The sequence below is a fragment of the Gavialis gangeticus genome, unplaced genomic scaffold (genome assembly GCF_001723915.1).
Source record: "Gavialis gangeticus isolate Ggan-Ray unplaced genomic scaffold, GavGan_comp1, whole genome shotgun sequence".
Taxonomy (NCBI): Eukaryota; Metazoa; Chordata; order Crocodylia; family Gavialidae; genus Gavialis; species Gavialis gangeticus.
In genome coordinates this window covers 29,572,334-29,590,046 of record NW_017729030.1, presented here as the reverse complement: position 1 = coordinate 29,590,046, position 17,713 = coordinate 29,572,334, and the positions used below count along the sequence as shown (strand labels likewise).

Genomic DNA, 17,713 nt, shown 5'->3' with positions numbered 1-17,713 from the left:
ACGCCCTCCTGTCTAACAGCGCAATATTGAGATCCTGAGAATTAGCCCGACCCCACAGGGCAACAACTGCAGTGAACATATAGTGTAGACATGCCCACAGAATCCCAGTCTGATACTGCACCACAGCATGCATAGTTGTTGCATCTGACATACTGGATATTGGGCAGATGAAGACTCATGGAGAGTGCTGTATACTGTTTAGAGAATTTTCTTTGCAGAGTAGGAGTCTCTTTGTACTCTTACAAATAGAAAAAAAAATCATCGTATTGGCAATTCAGAATAATAGTAATCTAGCTGAGTACATCCTGTGTGTGTCAGAAATATTTTACTTCCACAGTTGCTATAGGGTAAGTAATCATTCCCTTCCAATGGACTGCTGAACTATATTAAACATACATGTAGATAGTTTCTATTGTAAAGATTTACATGTGATGTTAAGTTAGCTTTGTATAGAACACAGTGTAACCACTGATCATGTTTTACCATAAGAATGCTTCAAGAAGTGTCCTAGCCTTAAGTCTGTGTTATTGCTGAGCAGATTATAGGGTTTAAAAAAAAATAAAATGAGAGGGATTATCAAGATTTAGAAGTGGGGAAAGATAATCTTATAGAGCCGTGGTTCTCAAACTTTTTTTTTCTTGGACCACTTGAAAATTGCTGAGGGTCTCTGCGGACCACTTAATCTCCATCATCAGAAAAAATAAATCAAGTGCAGGGCCAAGTGCAGATATTCTCGATTGTTCCACAAGCTTTCTGTGGACCACCTGAATGGAGCTCGGTCCTCAGAGCACAATCTGAGAACCTCTGTTATAGAGGAAAAGCAGGCCAGGGAGTGAAGAGATGCAGACTTTTTAATCATTATGCCATCAGTTTTAAATTATATTTGTAAATGATGTTGGGAATCTTGATGAAAATTTCATAGTAGGACATAGAAGCACTCTTGCATCTCTGTCCACCAAACTAGTAAATTTATACTTTGGATATATTTGATGTCTCATGAGAATTCACGGGTGTATCCTAAAGTAAATTTCACCATTCGTATCCACGAATTGTGTTGTTTTTAACAAAGGCGGTGATGTTCGGTATATGAGCTTCTCCTTAGCATTTAGTCAGAGGTGGGTGGTTCAGCCCTATGTTCCCTCAACTCTGCTATTGGGGGCTGTGGGCATTGGTTCTTAAATTGCACGGGGAAGCTATCCCTCAGGCAGCCTATTCAAAGCTGGCGGCTGTCAGCTTCCCCTTGCTATCCTCACCCTGCTGCCCAGTGGGGCAGCAGGGGTAGGGATTGCAAAGGACTCAGGATTTGGACCCAGTCTCTGGGAGGCTGTTCCCAAACCCAATTTCTAGCCCTGTCCAGCTTTCCTTTGCCCCCCACTGCCAAGCTGAGTGGCACAGGCAAAGATGTCAAAGCTCTTGGGTTTGGGAACTCAGGTTGGGGAAGCTATCACTGCCCCAGTTCTCAGCCTCACAGGCTTTAAATCACAACCCCTTTCCCCTTCCACCACAGCTCATGACCCCATGGGCTTTAAATGCCAAGGAGACAGGGTCAGGGAGGTAGTCCCTACCCCTCAATCCGTGCATTGCTGAACACAATGCAATGTGCAATGAACACAGGCTGTTCAAAAGCTGGGAGGTTGCATATTGGCACTCTGTCCCCCTCCCAGGTTGGGGACAGAATACGTTATCAATTAATGGGCTCCCCTAAGGATGGGGGTGGCCAGAAAGCAGCCCCTCTAGTGGTACCTGGCTGGAGAACTTGCCTGTGTAGGTCCCCATCCAGAGGACTGGAATACATGTACACTCTAGCTCCTGGGCTATTTTTCTACCAGTAACAGTTTCAGAGAAATTGTTACCAGTAGAAATGATCGCCTGTCCGAGGCCCTTTTCTTCTTTCTCATATGCAAGTATGGTTCCAACTGTGTAACAAGGCTTTAAGTTTGTGCTCTATATTACCAGTCAGCTGGATAGATGATTTTTTGGAACGTGATGTTGGATAAAGTAAGATTTTGGGAGGCAAGTGAGATTCATAGCCCCCATCTCATAAAGTGCAGAGGTAGTAAGTACCTGCCTTTTCAGGCCTTCATTCTTCTGAAATCAGGGCTCAATACTGAAACCTTTTGCCACAGAGCTATTTTTTGTAGTTTAGGGATGATATGAGCTGAGATTAGGAGATTGGGGTAGAATTTTTCAGGCCTCAGACTTGGAGGATGTACTCTATGGGTGTCACCTACTCCTGTGGTCTCATGCAGAGAAAAAATGCAGAAAAGATTTTGACTGTTAATCACTCTGTAACACAGTTCCTCCTCTCTAAAACAGGGATTACAGCAGCACCGCCATTTGTCTGTCTTGTCAGTTTAAGCTGCCAGTTCTTCAGAGCTCAAACTGGCTTTCACTTTTGTATGCTTCTTAGTACAATGGGGCTCTGTCCTAACTGAGGCCTTTAAGCACTACAGAAATACAAATTTAACAATACTTTCCCTTTTAAGTAGAAAATATGGTAAAGAGTTTACCAAAACATGTTAGTATTTTTTGCTTGAGCCACCATTTAGGAGTGATGGAGCACTTAAGGGATTTCATTGCAGCTCCAGAAGCCTAAGATCACAAGCCCTAGACTTGTGCCAAAGTCTATCTCAGTCAGTCTAGCACAGTCATTCAGGCTGTGGGTGTCAAAGGCAGCCAGACATGATGCTATATTGTTGGCCAGAAAAGCTGGTAGGCCCCAACTGCACGTAAGATGGGCCTCAAGGTTCAAGGTTTCTTTGACTAATTATGAGCCTGTAGAAAACACAACCATTCAAGCATTCTACGAAGACCAAGTGAAAAATGTTATAGTCTCTGTTATTCCATTTTGAACTTTGTGAAATAGTTCTTCTCCTGTTTTAAAATACCACATCTTAGAATTTAGTGCCTTAGTTGGCTAACATTGTATTTTCTGTAACCTAGTTGCGTTCCCCTCCTCACCCCCCATCCCTCCTATGTTAATCCCTTGCTCGGGCAATCTGTATTTCCCTACTGGCTTTGTCATTTTTTGGGGTTCATAACTCTTAACATCTATTAAATTAGTACCACTTTCCTAGTTGGTACCAGATAACTGAATCCCCTTGAAGCCAGAAGATTTTACTAACCATATCAGCAGCATTGGGCTTTCAGCTAAATTGTCTTCCTAGGAAATGTCCTAATTAAGTCGGCTTCCTAATTTAAATCTGTCCTGATTTAAGTGAAGTACAGCATTGTACTCGTGTGAACATTCTCTGTTTTTGGTAGGTGATAGGATTAGTTATAGGCATTTTCTTAGGAACAGATGAAATACAGTTGCAGTATGATGCCTAGCCCTCGCAGCCTAGGCATGAAATATGCACGTTCTTCTTTCAAATGTGTTGGCAGAACATGGAAGTGCCCTAATATAAATTATTTAGATGCTGGAGTATAAAACATGCAGCATTGTCTCTTTAGCTTGTTGAGTCCCTAAGTGAAGCCATGGGTGCTCCTGTGGATAGCTAGATGGGGTACAATGTACTCTAGTACACTTTCTGTAGTTGAGAATTGTCATTCATGGTTTGTTTTAAAAATAACAGGACATCTCTTAACATTCAGGGTACATTTTTCCAGCCTGAAGCATCATAGCAGTCTTTTTAAAGAAACTCTAGGAAGGGTGTTAACTTGATCAATGCTGTGTAGGAAGGAAGGCTCTTTCCTACTATTTTTTTCACTATGACTTTCACTGACATGATTAGGCTGGGAAAAGACTTACTGGCTGACAGCCCAGGACAACCGTGCAGTATCTCAAGTCATCTGGAACTCAAACCACACTGCCCAAGGGAGAACCATAACATAAAAACAATTTAGGTTATATACTGAAACTTATAAACATGGTTCAGTTAAAAATGTATTTTAAATAGTATTTGCATGCACTTGGGTTATATGTTTCCCTGAAATGGATGTTCTTTATGAGCTAATGAAACTTTAAAAAAAAATAAACAATTTCCAAAAATATGGAAGACTTTTCCAAAAACATAGAAATGATTCCCTTTCATCTCAAATGTTTAAAGAGTTGGCTTCCAAAATATTTTTGACTTCCTTATAACACAATGCAGAGGTCCTTACACAGACAAAATTCCCATTGCCTCCCATATGAATTTTGCTTGAATGAGGGCCTCAGAATTTGGGCCATTATTCAGCTTAGAAATTTTACATAAAAAACTTGGACTTTTTTTTTGCCTTTAGAAAAAAACAGGATACTTAAATTGTAGGGTGAAAGGCTTTATTTATTTTATATGGATATTTTTCAGTTTGTAGTTAGGGATGGGGTTTATTTTCCTTTTTTCTGTTCTTATTTATATTTTATCTTTTATGCATTTATATATTTTAGTGTTACCATTGCCTTAGTTTATCGTGCCATTGCACCACATGTTCTTATGCTCTTGCAAAGACTGAAGAGCACTCCTAGCTTTCTTTACATGCTGTGAGTAGTTCTACTGAACCCAAAATGGCTATTAGAAATTCATAGTTATGCATATGCATAAGACCTTGCAAAATTAGGGGCTGCAACTTGTAACTATTTTCCTTTGTTTAATTTTAAGTTGCTTTGTAGCACATCAGGAAAACATTCCTCTCAGAGCAACTTACATTGATAGTCAAATACACTAAACTATAGTTCTTGAAATCAGTTTCTCAGTTAAAATTCAAAGCCATTGAGGGGTACTGCTCCCCATTACCTTTTCTAAGTAATAAAAAGTGAAAGGATACCTTTCCTTGATATAAATTTTTAAAGAGCTAGCAAGATCATACCGCAATGTAAAATAGTAAATTTATGTATTATTTATATTTTCTGTCTTTCCTGATGTACTCTTAACTGAAGGGGAGATGTGGGGAAAAAAGACATTGGCTCATAAGCTGAGTTTTAACTTTCCAGCTTTCAATGAAACAAGCCTGAAATTTTTAGGAAAATGTTCTGCTTCTTAAAAATGGCAACTCATATAATTTCAATAGCTAGAATCAGTTTCTTTTCATTTACTGGAAAGCTCTAACATCTGAGAATAACACTGCCTATTTATGACCTAACTGTTAGTGGGAAAGAGAGAAATTATCTTATTGTTAACTTGTTCCATATTTTGTTGTCTGATTTGTATGCTGTTCTCATTACAGGCTTTGATGAGACCTGGACGACTTGACAGAATCATCTACATCCCCTTGCCAGATGAAACCACTCGTCAAGAGATTTTTAAACTTCAGTTTCAATCGATGCCCATCAGTGATGAAGTCTGCTTGAAGGACCTTGTTCAGCACACGCACAAGTATTCAGGAGCAGAGGTAAAATAATTTCTATTCTCCAAATGGCTCAGGAGTGAAAACATAGAGCTATCTTTGAAAAAAAATTGCAACTTTAATTAAGATCAGTTCACTTAAGTGAAGGAAATTGTGAAGACAAATATATGTGAGAATACAGTGCCCTTTCTTTATGTGCACTTCCTTGGTGATTTGCCAGAAAGATAATCCAACATGAAGTCACTATTCCAGGAGCAGTTTCAAGAATAGCCCTGGTCAAAGGGGGAGCAGAGGTAAGATGACCCCGTTGAAATTATATTGTGGGAGAGACAGTGAAAAGTGACAAAAGTGGTGAGAGGGTATGGGTCCTCTGGACAGTTGAACTCAGCTTCCTGCTGATCTCTGAAGATCCTTCCTATTTGGAGGTATGATCATTAGCCTATTCTATGTAAAGGACAAAGAACTACAAAACAATGTGGGGAACTCTTTGAGGGAACATTACACGTTTTGTTTCTAGAAAATATCTTTCCACAAAGGGGTCAGATTTGGAGGCTGAGACTAAAACTAGAAAAAGTGGTCTCGGTACAAGACAGAGAATGTTGAGTGTTGCAGTTGTGCGCTGGGGTGGTAGGTTTGCAATATCCCAAGGTACATGTTATGAGTTTGTGCTTTGAAGAAATTCTTAGGTTTATATTATAGGGTATACTACAGTAGTGTTTGTGCAATTGCTAGGCTTAGTAATTGTGATAGCTCTTCCTGGATTAGATTTCCTTTCCTTGTTCGTCCTGGCCCTGAATTATTTATATGTGTACAATACTCATTGCACTGTATTATACTGTATTAATCCCATGGTTCTGCCAGTCATGTACAGTGTTCAGGAAGAATTTTTTATTTCCCCTTAAAATGCCTTATTTGATATCTGGGATTCAGGGGAGGGGATGAATATATTAAACATACCAGGTTTGTTTATATGTATCTATATTAAAAGTACCAGGTTTATTTGTTGAGGTGCTTAGTGGTTGTGGTGTTAGAGGGGTCTGAGTCTAATGATAGAAAGTGTCAACCACCTGTAAGTAGACACTACTAACACTGTTATTATAGGCATAACTAGCACTGCATTTGTGGTTTTATAGACATAACTAGCACTGTAGGCAATCTGTAGTTAAGGTTACCTAAAATTTTCTATTATAGGATCTCATTTTCATTTCCTTTTGATTGATCAGGCTAAAATTGTCCTTGCTAGAGGTCTGCCTGAGAATAAGACCAGGAAAAATATGTTGTTTTTCTCTGTTTAAAAAAAAATGTTACATCCTTTTTGTTGGGGAACTCCATGCTTTGAAGCAGACTTGTCGTCATCACTTTGCTGTCAGTGATATGACATTTGCCATTCTTGTGAGAATTCATCCACATTTGTCTAAATTTTAAGCCTCTGAAAAGGTTAAAAACAATTAAGAAATATGTATGTTAAACTACCCTCTCTCCAGAGTGCAAGTGCTGGAGAAAGGATAGTTTAATTGAAAACATTTCTGGGGAGATCCTGTTAGATCTAGCTCATCTAAAGCAGTAATGGAAAGTTCCTGTAATTTAGCTGACGATTACAGAAAAGAAACTGTCCCCTGGCTGTGGCTTTATATGAAATCAAACCTTAAATTACTTAATCAATCACTGATTGCATCTACAGACTAGTAGCAGGAATAAACTGTTTTTACAGTAGCATTTATCATAACATGAGTTATGATCATATTATCTTTATTTTGCATCACTCAAAGAAGTGTTGCAATTGTGACAGAACAGTACAGAGAGAACTTCTCAGTAAGTGTTACTTGGAAGTATATGTAAAAAGTCTGACGGTTGGCACAGACAGTGCCCTGTTTCATTAAGCCTTTTCTTCCTGGTGTCTCCAGTTTCCCAGCTTTACAAATAGTTTCCGCTGCTGAATGGCAAGTTCCCATATCTACTGTTCTATCCTTTGTTTACCGATAAAATGGGAAATACTTGTTTTTGTGACTGTTATATGCTGTATAAATAGGGAACTTCTCATAGAGGTGTCTTGCTCTATCCCAAAATGAGCTGAATAAGAAATAAATAAAAGAGTCTAGCATGCATATAGACTTCATGCTTGGCATTTTTCATATCTGATATTTGTATCTTTTTCTTACCACTTACGACTTGTACCTCTTAATGAATATATAATAGATATATAAAGAGAGAGAACAAAATGTATTTATTTTTACAGCTTTACAGTGAAAGGAGTGGGACATAACTTGTGAGAGCAAGAGCCATAAGTGAATTGTGAAGTTTCTTCCTTCCCCTTATAAGTGAAGTGCAAAAATCAAAAAACACCCTTGGGGGGGGTCAGTCATATGTTAAGTATTTAGTAACTCAGCAATATGGGTCTAAGCCAAACCCTATATCTGAGCACTCCTAAGTTGTGGAGAAGTTTGGTTTAAAAAATGACCATAACCTCTTATGTCATTCCCTAGTGCAGCCTCATGTTTATACTCAGTATATATGTGCTTGTAGCTCCTACAGTGTCTCAAGTGAACTCATATAGATACAGCTTAAAGTATAAGTGGTATAAAGTCATACTTAGAACTTTTTTTAAATAGTAAGATTGGCTTCCTCTCCCATGCCAAGGATGGTTAGAAGAAGAATAAAGCCTTCTAGGAGTCAGGAACCAAACCTTTCTCTGGCTGCTTCCCCCACTCCCCCCTAAGGCATTCCTCCTTCTGTCAAGAACACAGGCAAATTTTTCATGCAGCTGCTAGGACCAAGTCATTCACAAGGTAGGTCTGTTTTCTCTCATGAAAGGTCTGTAGTAACCAACTATCTGCCTTGTCATGTTCTTAGGTTGACTTATTGTCTCCCTTGATTCTTTGTATTTCTGGTGGGGAGTTGGTCCCTTCAATCACAGTTCTCGTCTAGGAAGTTCTGTTAAAGATCCTCAGGGCTGCTGCCCCTGGACACAACAAAGCTATAGGAAACAATGAGAAGAATAGCGCTTACGCTATTCCCGTCTTGACATCCCTGAAGCTTCTAGCAGTATCAGGGAGGAGAAATTGAGAAGTACTCATTGGATCTAATAAAAAAAAAAGCAAAAAAGGATCTTAAATTACCTAAACTTTCACAAAGTTATTTTCAGCATTTTTACCTTTTAACAAGGGTTAATGTAACAGCATCCCTAGTTACAAAAGAATTTGTGTTTATAAACCATTTTTTGGTGTTTCTGTGTTAATGTGATATAGATAAGCAAGGTTTTAGGCCAGCTTTCCAAAGTTCCTAAAAGTTCTGTTTAGAAAAAAAAAATCACTATATTATACTTATATGGCAGTTTAGTCATAACATTTCCTAGGGTGGTTTTCATTCTGGTGCCTCAGACCAAGGTGTTCTAGGCACAACTTTCAGTAGTTTATTTGATTTATTTTTAACTATACTTCCTGCAATCAAAACCAACTTTTTAAAGTCAGAACCCATAACTTTTTAAAAAATCACTTGCTAGTTAACCTTAGTTCCTTCAATCTCACTCATTTTCTTCCATGAATTTCCCTTAATATAGCCACTTTTTTATAGAAGTCTTGAAATATATGACAGGCCTTAATAAGAGCTTACTTTCCTATTCAGACATGGTTTAAGTGAGGTTTTCTTAATCATTTCCTATTTTCTCTAGTCTGACTTTATCCCAGCTACATAGTTGGTCCAATAAAAAATATAACCCTAAGAAATCCTTGCCTCTCACATAATTTCTGGACCATCACAGCTACAACATCACTCTTACAGCACTGTAATAGAAAATACAAACAGCTGAAACCCCCAAAGCACTAGTGGAAATAAAAACAAAATACCTGCTAGCATTTTACTTGTCCTGTAATACTGAAATTATATGGTCTCAAAGAAGCGGGCATGTAGCTGGAACACATATTGGCATACAGAAGGAGGAAAAACTACTTTTACAAATATAAAGAATGATGTTTTCTGTAGGTTTGAATTTGGAAAAAAATGGACTTACCACTTTTCTTCACAGCCTAAATAAGGAAAGAAATTACCTGAAGTTTCAATGCTTGGAATTTGATCTGTAAATGGAGACCAGTGGGGACAGAGACCATCGTTTCTGCAATTAAAATAATATTTAAGAAATTAGCTGGATAAATAAGGGGGAAAAATCAAAGGGCGAGGAAGTTGCCATTCATTACCTGAGCCCCAACACAAAATAACATGGCTATTTAAATTTAGAAGGCAAGAGCTGCAAAGAAGACAGTGAGCGGCACTTTAAGTGCACATGGATTGTTTTAACTTAGATCTGGTTAGAAATGATAACAATGATGTCTCCTTTGGACAGGTGTGTTAATGAAAAATGAGTTTATGAGAGAGTTTATTTGGCGTGAGAGAAACGGCTGGCATCATCTGTATGGAATATTAGTTTCTATGCTTATAGGAAACAATAGTAATGAGAGAGAGACATAAATCTTTCATTTATACTCAGCTGAAGCTGAAGAATTGATGTAAAAGTACCTTTCTTTCTTTCCAATAACTCCCAGAGTAAACGTAGAACATGCAAAACAAAATGCCAACCAAGTTTCACTGTGGCTCACATGAAAGATAATTTGGTGCCAAAAAAGAAACTTTGCAGCAACGCACACGCTCAAGCAGTTTGCATATTCATTCCAAAATACAAAGGGCTGCTTTATTTTAATTTGATGGATTTTTTTATTTTTAAATCTGAACTTCTAAATAAATACCTTCTAACCATATGAAAGAAGCCAACTTGCTAATAATAGAGGATTATGTTGTGAATAACACAACAGCAGATAATGGGTAGAAGTAGTTGAACAAATGAAATTACCTTTCCTGTGAAGCATGCACTCTAAAGATAGGAGAGGATGGGATAAAGAACAAAGTGATACAAAGTGGGATGTGGTCTTTATACTTGCAATTCCTTATGAAACAGGTCAATCTTCTAATGGGCTCTTCAGTTAAATTTAATCTGGACGCTGAATCAAGCCTATACGGTGGTCAAAAATGATGTAAGGCTGAGACTGGTTGAGGAGACAAAGAAAAATTTCAGGGGAAATGTGGATGAATCATAGTAAAGAAGATCCCTTTCACGTTGTATATCCTGCACCATGAGTTTTCATATATGGGGAAAATGCATTTTTGCGTTTGGTTTAAGGTTGTAAACGTCTTGCTCCGGTAGTCACCCTAGTACCTGAATCTCAGATGGTTCACTTTGAAGCAGGAAAGTTTCAGCTGTAATGTCCCAATTCTGAAGATTATGAGTGCTCCCATTCAGGTCAGTTACAGCTGAGCGTGTTCTGCATCTTACAGATCTCTGACTCCCTAAGATTAGACTCTGCATTGCATCTTTTAAGATATCATGACAGATACTTGTATTTTCAAGTAAGTTTGTGAGAGGAGATGCTTGGTGGACAATATTAATGTTTTGTCCATGACCAAAGTTATTTAGACCTGACCTTACAGATAACTCTAGTACAGGGGTCAGCAATGTTTTTGGGCAGAGTGCCAAAAACACCTGCAACCTCAACTTGTAAGATGTTGGTGTGCCGGGGAAGATGGTGGGGGAGCCACAAAAGACGTGATCTTTGTGGCCCTTTCCTCACCATACACCCTGAGGTGCGTGTGCCGAGCAAATTGCTTTCACAAACCATGCTCTGGCACCTGTGCCAGGGGTTGCCTGCATTTAGCTCAACATCAAGTTACAATATTTTTATGTACAGATTGTTTTAAAATGGGGAACCACATAAGATTACAAAATAGCAAGACTAAGGTGCCTATCACCCCCGATGTACCTTTTAAGTTTCTCTTGGAATGATACATCGAAACTATTAATTTCTGTCATTGTGAATGAATTTTTTTTGTGTGGGTGGACTGGAAAGAAAAAGATTTAGATTCTATCCAACAAAGGTAAGGTGGGACCACCATCTTCCTACTCACTTTTATCAGCTCTGAGGATGTATGTTTGGCACCAGTGGATGGAAGGTGAGGAAATAGCTGGCAGTCGGGATGTTTTCAGAATGTCATTGTTCAGGATACATGAGGTGAATCCCATAAAAAAAATTTTAAGGAAGTATGGGTAAGATCCAAAGAAGACATTTAGACACCTGAAGTACAATTTAGTTGCTGGTTAGGTACATAAATCCAAATGAACAATCCATAAACCCCCTACTTAATCCTAAAGCTCCTAAAGCTCTGATATTGCATATGCTATCATCTTGACTGTGTTGATCATCTTAGCACCTAGGTTCTACTTCAGCTTCGGGAAGAGCTAGTATGAGTATAATCCAACTCGCAGCAGAGAGGATGAGCTCTTTCTCTGAGAGCTGGAAAGAGGATAGCTTAGACATGTTTTCCTCCAGTCATTAGGGCTAAGTACAGACCATCAAAAAGCCCAAGATGGAGTCAATTCAGTCTTTTCCTAAGCTGCATAGATTGAACTGATAATGAACAGAATAGACATTTACTTCTGAGTTGGGAAAGACAGGCAGAGGCCTGCACTGGTACAGGCCAAAAGGCGGGGGGTGCTATAGCATGCCTCCCATCCTGCCAACCATTACTGGGCCATCCCTGATCGGCTGGCTGGCACATCCCCCCCAACACCCCACAGGGGGGAGAAACAGTCCTCTGTCCCATGCTGGCCCTGAGCCAGGCATCTGCCCGTGTGGGAAGAGCCCTAGGCCTCTGGGGATTTCCCCCAGCAGGCCTGGGATCCCCCTGAGCTGCAGGGGGGGCAAGGTCCTGGGCTCTGGAAGGCTGTGCTGAATGGCCTGGGGAGTTTGCGCCAGGCTGCAGGGACGTTGACGCCCCATAAAGGGCAGGGCCAGGTCTCACCACCTGGCACAAGCCCCTGGGCCTTCCAGCATGTCCCTCTAGAGCCTGGCACCAACAGCAGCTGGCAGGACCTGTTGGGTGACCCAGGAGGCTTGCAGTGAGTGGTGGCGGGGATAGGAGCACTCCATATGGGGAAGGATCATGCTCCACTGGCCAGCGCAAGCCTCCTGGGTCTCCCAGCATATCTTGCTGGCTGCCACTGGTACTGGGCTCCAGCAGAACGTGCCAGGCAGCCTGGGAGACTTGTGTCAGGCAGTGGAGCCTGATCCTTCCCTGTATGGAGTGCTCCTGTCCCAGCCACTGCCTGGTGTAAGCCCCCTGGGCCACCTCGTGCATCCTGCTGGAGCCCTGTCCCAGTTGTAGCCGTCAAGACATGGCAGGCAGCCCGGAGACTTGTGCTGGGCAGCAGGAACAGGAGTGTTTGGTAGCAGGGCAGGGGAAACCTCTCCACCATGCAGGCGCCTCCCATGCTGGCCCAGAGCCAAGGCCTTGTGGCAGGAGGGCTCTGTTCCTGCCTCCCCGCTTCAGGTCAGAGGCAGAGACTGTCAAGGGGCAGGGCTGTGCAGCTGGCCTGGGGGAGATGGAGGACCCTCATGGCATGGGGCCACTCCCAGTTGGACCGGCCCCAGCTGAAGAGGGAGGAGACCAGGCTAGGTTGGGTTTCCTTTCCCCCACGTCCTGCCCCCATGTCCTACTCTGTGACCGCATGGGGCAGAGCCAGCCCAGCTGGGTGGAGCAGAGACGCAGTGGCGGAGGCTAGCCTGCCTCCCTGCACAGGCTCCTGGGATATGGGGGACTGTGACCTAATTGAGTTGGGAGGGGATCCGCGACATGTTCCATAGACCAGATTAACCTAAATCAGTGAAGACTGATACTACATCCATTCAGGTTGATCTTAAACTGAGTTCAGCCATTTGGAAACCAGTTTATATTTGCTGAACTTCTGTTCAGTTACAGGTTTAAACTGGTTTCTGATCACATAAATCAGTTTATGTGTAACTTCTGTCCCTAGCCCAGAGGAAGAGGGAAGAGTTTTCTGAGACATGCCTGTGGACAAAGATGTGAAAAAGCAGAGTGCCTTGTGAAAAGAAGGGCCCATAGTCCTGGCAACATCCAGACAAGCGGTACCCCAGTGCTAGAACAGCTCCTTACTAAAAAGATTAAGCTCATATCTTCCAGAAAGTTTCACCAAAACACCGACTTTCAGAGTTTGTTGTGTAAGGTTGTATTGGTTGTCTCCTTCCCCTTCTTCTCCCTCCACTTTCCCACATTACCATATCTCTATCAAAAATCCTCTGCAAGCATAACAGAAGCAAGTGTGCGCAATGAGCAGCCACCTGCAAGTGGGTGGAGTGGGTGCAGCTGGAAGCAGGAACCAGAGCCTGGCTCACTGAGGCAGGAGCTGCCCAGCTGAATCTCTCCTGCTATTCAGAGTGGGGCAGCAGGAGGAGGAGCTGCAGCTGGGAAGCAAGGGGAACAAAACAGCTCCGCCAGGCCAGGCCCCAGCCAGTGCACACAGCTTCCAGTGGAGCTGTTATCAGTGTGGCTGCAGTCAGCTGGGTTCTGCTCTGCTCCCCTTGCCTCCAGTGGTGGCTCCTCCTGCTCCTGCCCCTCTGGGTGAGTAGGCAGGGGGAAGCTTCAGCCAGGTAGCTCCTGCTGGAGGCAAAGGGCGTAAAGCAGCACAGGGAACAGGGTGCACGGCTAGGCTGGTGGGTTCAGGCTGCCTTAGGCAGGGCATGGCCTCATGTGGAGTGCTGCAGGGGAAACCATGGACCGCACCACCTGGACAAGCTCTGTTGCATGCTTCCCCCACCCCTCCCCTACAGTCTCCTCATCTCTGCCTGAGTCACAGGACCTAGCACCCAGGCAGCCCGCCCCCCAGACACGCACACACAAGCACCTCTCATACCCTCCCTCTGTACAGCTGTGAAGGGTGCAGATCGCAGCTTCACCTGAGACTCAATCCTAGGCTGTCTGCCCCACACTGTGGCCTCATGATTCTGCCCTCACCCACCCCTTCCACTCTCAAACACTGCTCCCCATCCTCCAAAAGCTCCATAGAGAGTTTTGGTATGTTGCTGAGGGGGGTTGGGGGTGCTGACCAAGCCCCTGACAGCTCAGCAAAGCTCCCTGTATGGCTCCTGGGCCCAAATAATTGCCCACCCCTGGGCTATGAAGTGACAGAAATCAGCTCTGCTACCGGCTGCCTTTTTCCTCCTGTATTCAGCCAATGTTCCCTGTAATGAAAACAAACAAGTTGCTGTTTAAAATCAGTACGAGATGAGAAATCCAGGATATAAGTCTTTTAGGGTGTCTGTATTCTCTGTCTCTTTAATTTTGTGCTTGTAAGTTATTTACAGTAGACTTTTTTTCTCTTTTTATTAAATTATCCAGGTAAGTTCTGAAATTCTTTTATCATCCATTTTCAGCACATGTGCTATTGCAAAGGCAAGCACATGAAATTCAAAGCAAAAATGAGTTTGCAGCAAGCCAGGTATACAACAAAATAGACATCAGTCAAAAGCATTGGTTCTGTTCTACTTTTTAAGGTGTTTTATTGTCATAATCTAACATTTATATAGGAACAGTCTGGTGGAATTTACCTACTATAAAAAAAAATGGTTTTCCTGCCTGAAGTATTGTTTTGATTCAAAGTAATGAAATTGGCATTTGCTGTTATGAGCAAACAGGTATCACAGTACCTCACAATTAAGTTTGCCTAATGCAATAACTTGGTTTTGATTTGACTGAGTTTGATAAGTTTCTTGATCCTAGATGTAGAGTTTAAAGCAAGGTCTAAAAAAAAATACTACAAAGCCACAAAAAAGGGGTTCAAGTGGATAGAGAACGAGCTTTGAGAATGAAACTAGAACTATAGAGTCAGATCTTCAACTGCATGCAGCTTGTGTAGGTGGTTGTAGCTCTCTTGATATTAATGAGATTGTCGAAGTCCAATAGCAGAAGATCTGGCCCTACATATTTACCTAACATTCCTGCTGACTCCATAAACTATTGTGCATATTCCTAAAAAGAAAAATATTTCCATGTGTTTAAAACTCCACTCTACTTTCTTCTATGGCTTAGATTTTAAGGCATGACAGGAAGTTTTACTAAGAAGTCTGTTATGAGGTCTGTTACCAATACCTAGTAAATAAAAGACTAATATTCATATTTTATGGCTCTTAATAGCTAGGGACATATACATTCCAATCTACCTTTCCCTTAATCCATCTGTCAACTCACCCCTCCACCTGGCCAAACACAAAAAGCAAAAAAATAAAGGTAGCACATACACATGGATTGTAATATCTGGTTAATAGATTTAGATTTTTACCTTGGTTGGCACAAAGAACATTTAAATTACAATACCTGAAGGCTAATTCATATAGGATGTTTATACCAGACTAAGCCATACTCAGGAACACCTTGTACTGCCCTACTTGTATTTCTGGTGCAGTGCCAGTTAAATTGCTGTCAAGCTTGAAGAAACACCAACAAAAAGGAAAGAGGAACTATATCCCTGGAAAGAAGAATCTGAAAAAGGAGGAGGAAGGGTTATAACAGATTGCTTTAATAAACTTCACTGTTGTTCCTGTGAACAAAGGAAGTGTATTTTAATTGCATAGCTTCCTGTTTGCATTTCATTGAACTGTGTGTGTATGTGTGTGTGTGTGTTTTTGTATATATAATATAGGATGTTTGCAATTCACAGTCATCAGCTAACCATTTGTTTCTGTTGTGCAGATACCCTACCAATTAATCCTTGTAGCTGACAAAATCAACAATTCTGCCCTTTGACGAGGGATATCTTGTTTATGCACTGAACTGTAGATCAGACTTAAAAATCTTTTATTATTAAAGCTATGTTTGAACTTAATGCCCATTGACTGTTTCATTTGCAGTCACTTCCTTTTTATTAAAAAAAAAGTATTTAAACAAATAAATGTTCAGTTCACTGGTACTTTTTTTGAGTTGGTTGTTTTCAGCTGTAACTATGGCATGTCTTAATTCCCCCTGCCCATTCAGCTCTATCTGTAAATTTCTTTTAATGTAGGTATAATCTGGTTCCTACTTTAAAAGTAGTCTTATGTCAGCATCTAGGAAAATGTACTTGGGTTTGCAAGTTCTAAAGGCATTGTTCCTTTTTAGCAGTTCATGATTCTTGCACAATTTTGTTTTACCAAGTTTTTATGAAGGAATGGCTGCTTAAGATACATCCTCATTTTTCCTCTTTAATTTGTTTTTCCCTTAATTTCTCTTCTTTGACTTAAATATGCTAGTGTATCTAATAGACTGCAACGTAGGGTAAGCTTAGAAAGGCATTATTAGAGTTGCTGGATTTTTTGTTAAGATCAAGTTAGGCAGCAATAATTCTTAAGCAATTTGAGAAGCAGATCTGTATTTCGCACACATTCACCTAGCTGTGAGTCTGAGAACAGGCAGAACTTCCAATGTTCACATTCCAACTAATGTTATTGATACTAGACATATTTTTGAATTATATTACATTAGCAAATAAATATTCTCCCAGTATTTCACTTACTTCCTCAGTTGGCTACATCATAAAAACAAAAGAAACATAAGTATGGATGGGAGCCATTGTTACTGTTTGGGGCTTCAAAAATAGAGCTATTAAAAAAAATCCATTGGCTAATTTAATTTTTGCTGTTTTCATAATGGCCTTAAATGTTGGATTTTCAAAATAGTTATTGCATGTGTATTGCAGAGAGGGAAACTCATTTTGGTCTCTCTAACTGGGAGGCTTAAATCTAAAATAAACAAACGGGGAAACAATTTTTTGACATTATATAAGCATTGCCTTATGCAGCTTAGAAGAACCTGGCTGTGGCCTCCCAGAAGAGTCCCTGCTCACACCACTCTTCTTTCCCTTGTCTAAAAACGCTAGACATAAGATTCAGGTATTTCATAAACATAATATTTTTTGTAACTACATTGATAAGCTCCAAGCTGGTATGTGAAGGTTTGCTTATAAGATTTCTTTTGTTGGACTAACTGCATGGAATCTTGCACAGGTTTAGGAAGAAATTGTTGCTGTATAGTCTGCCTTTTTCTTTAGTTTGTGGATTTTCCATTGTAAGCATTGGATATCGATATCTTCCATGTTACAGAAATGCTATAGTGATGTTAGAGCCTAGTTTTAGGAGGAAAGCTTTAGTCTCCACGAAGATTTTATTATGGGAGCAGCAGCTCAAGCTTCTTACTGGTCTAGCTTCTTTACTTTTCTCTGTAATTGACATAATATGATTCCTGTGTTTCCTGCAATTTGTGGTAGCTGTGACAAATAAGCTTTTCTAAATCACTGAGAAGATATGAACTAGATAGAATAATAGACTAATTTTAAATGTGTATGGTTGAAATACAAATAAATTTTAATCTTAACAAGAGTTGCTTTCTTTTATTTGTACAAAGGCTTTGGTATTTATGTCTCAGCCATGTTCAGTCACTGTAAATCATGTGGGATGTGGGCAGTGGGGTTCCACAGGGCTCGGGCCTCGGGCCCGCACTGTTCAACATCTTCATCAGTGACTTGGATGAGAGGGTAAAAAGCACCCTGTTCAAATTTGCTGATGACACTAAGATGTGG

At 40.7% G+C, this 17,713-nt stretch overlaps 1 protein-coding gene across 1 annotated transcript in view; it reads left to right on the top strand.

Annotated features, from left to right (window-relative positions):
- SPATA5 (spermatogenesis associated 5) overlaps positions 1-17,713 on the top strand; it is a 395,498-nt gene that overhangs the window by 326,332 nt on the left and 51,453 nt on the right. The window contains exon 15 of the mRNA XM_019522055.1: positions 5,146-5,310. Coding sequence (XP_019377600.1) covers positions 5,146-5,310 — 165 coding nt within the window. The remainder of the gene's footprint in view (positions 1-5,145; positions 5,311-17,713) is intronic.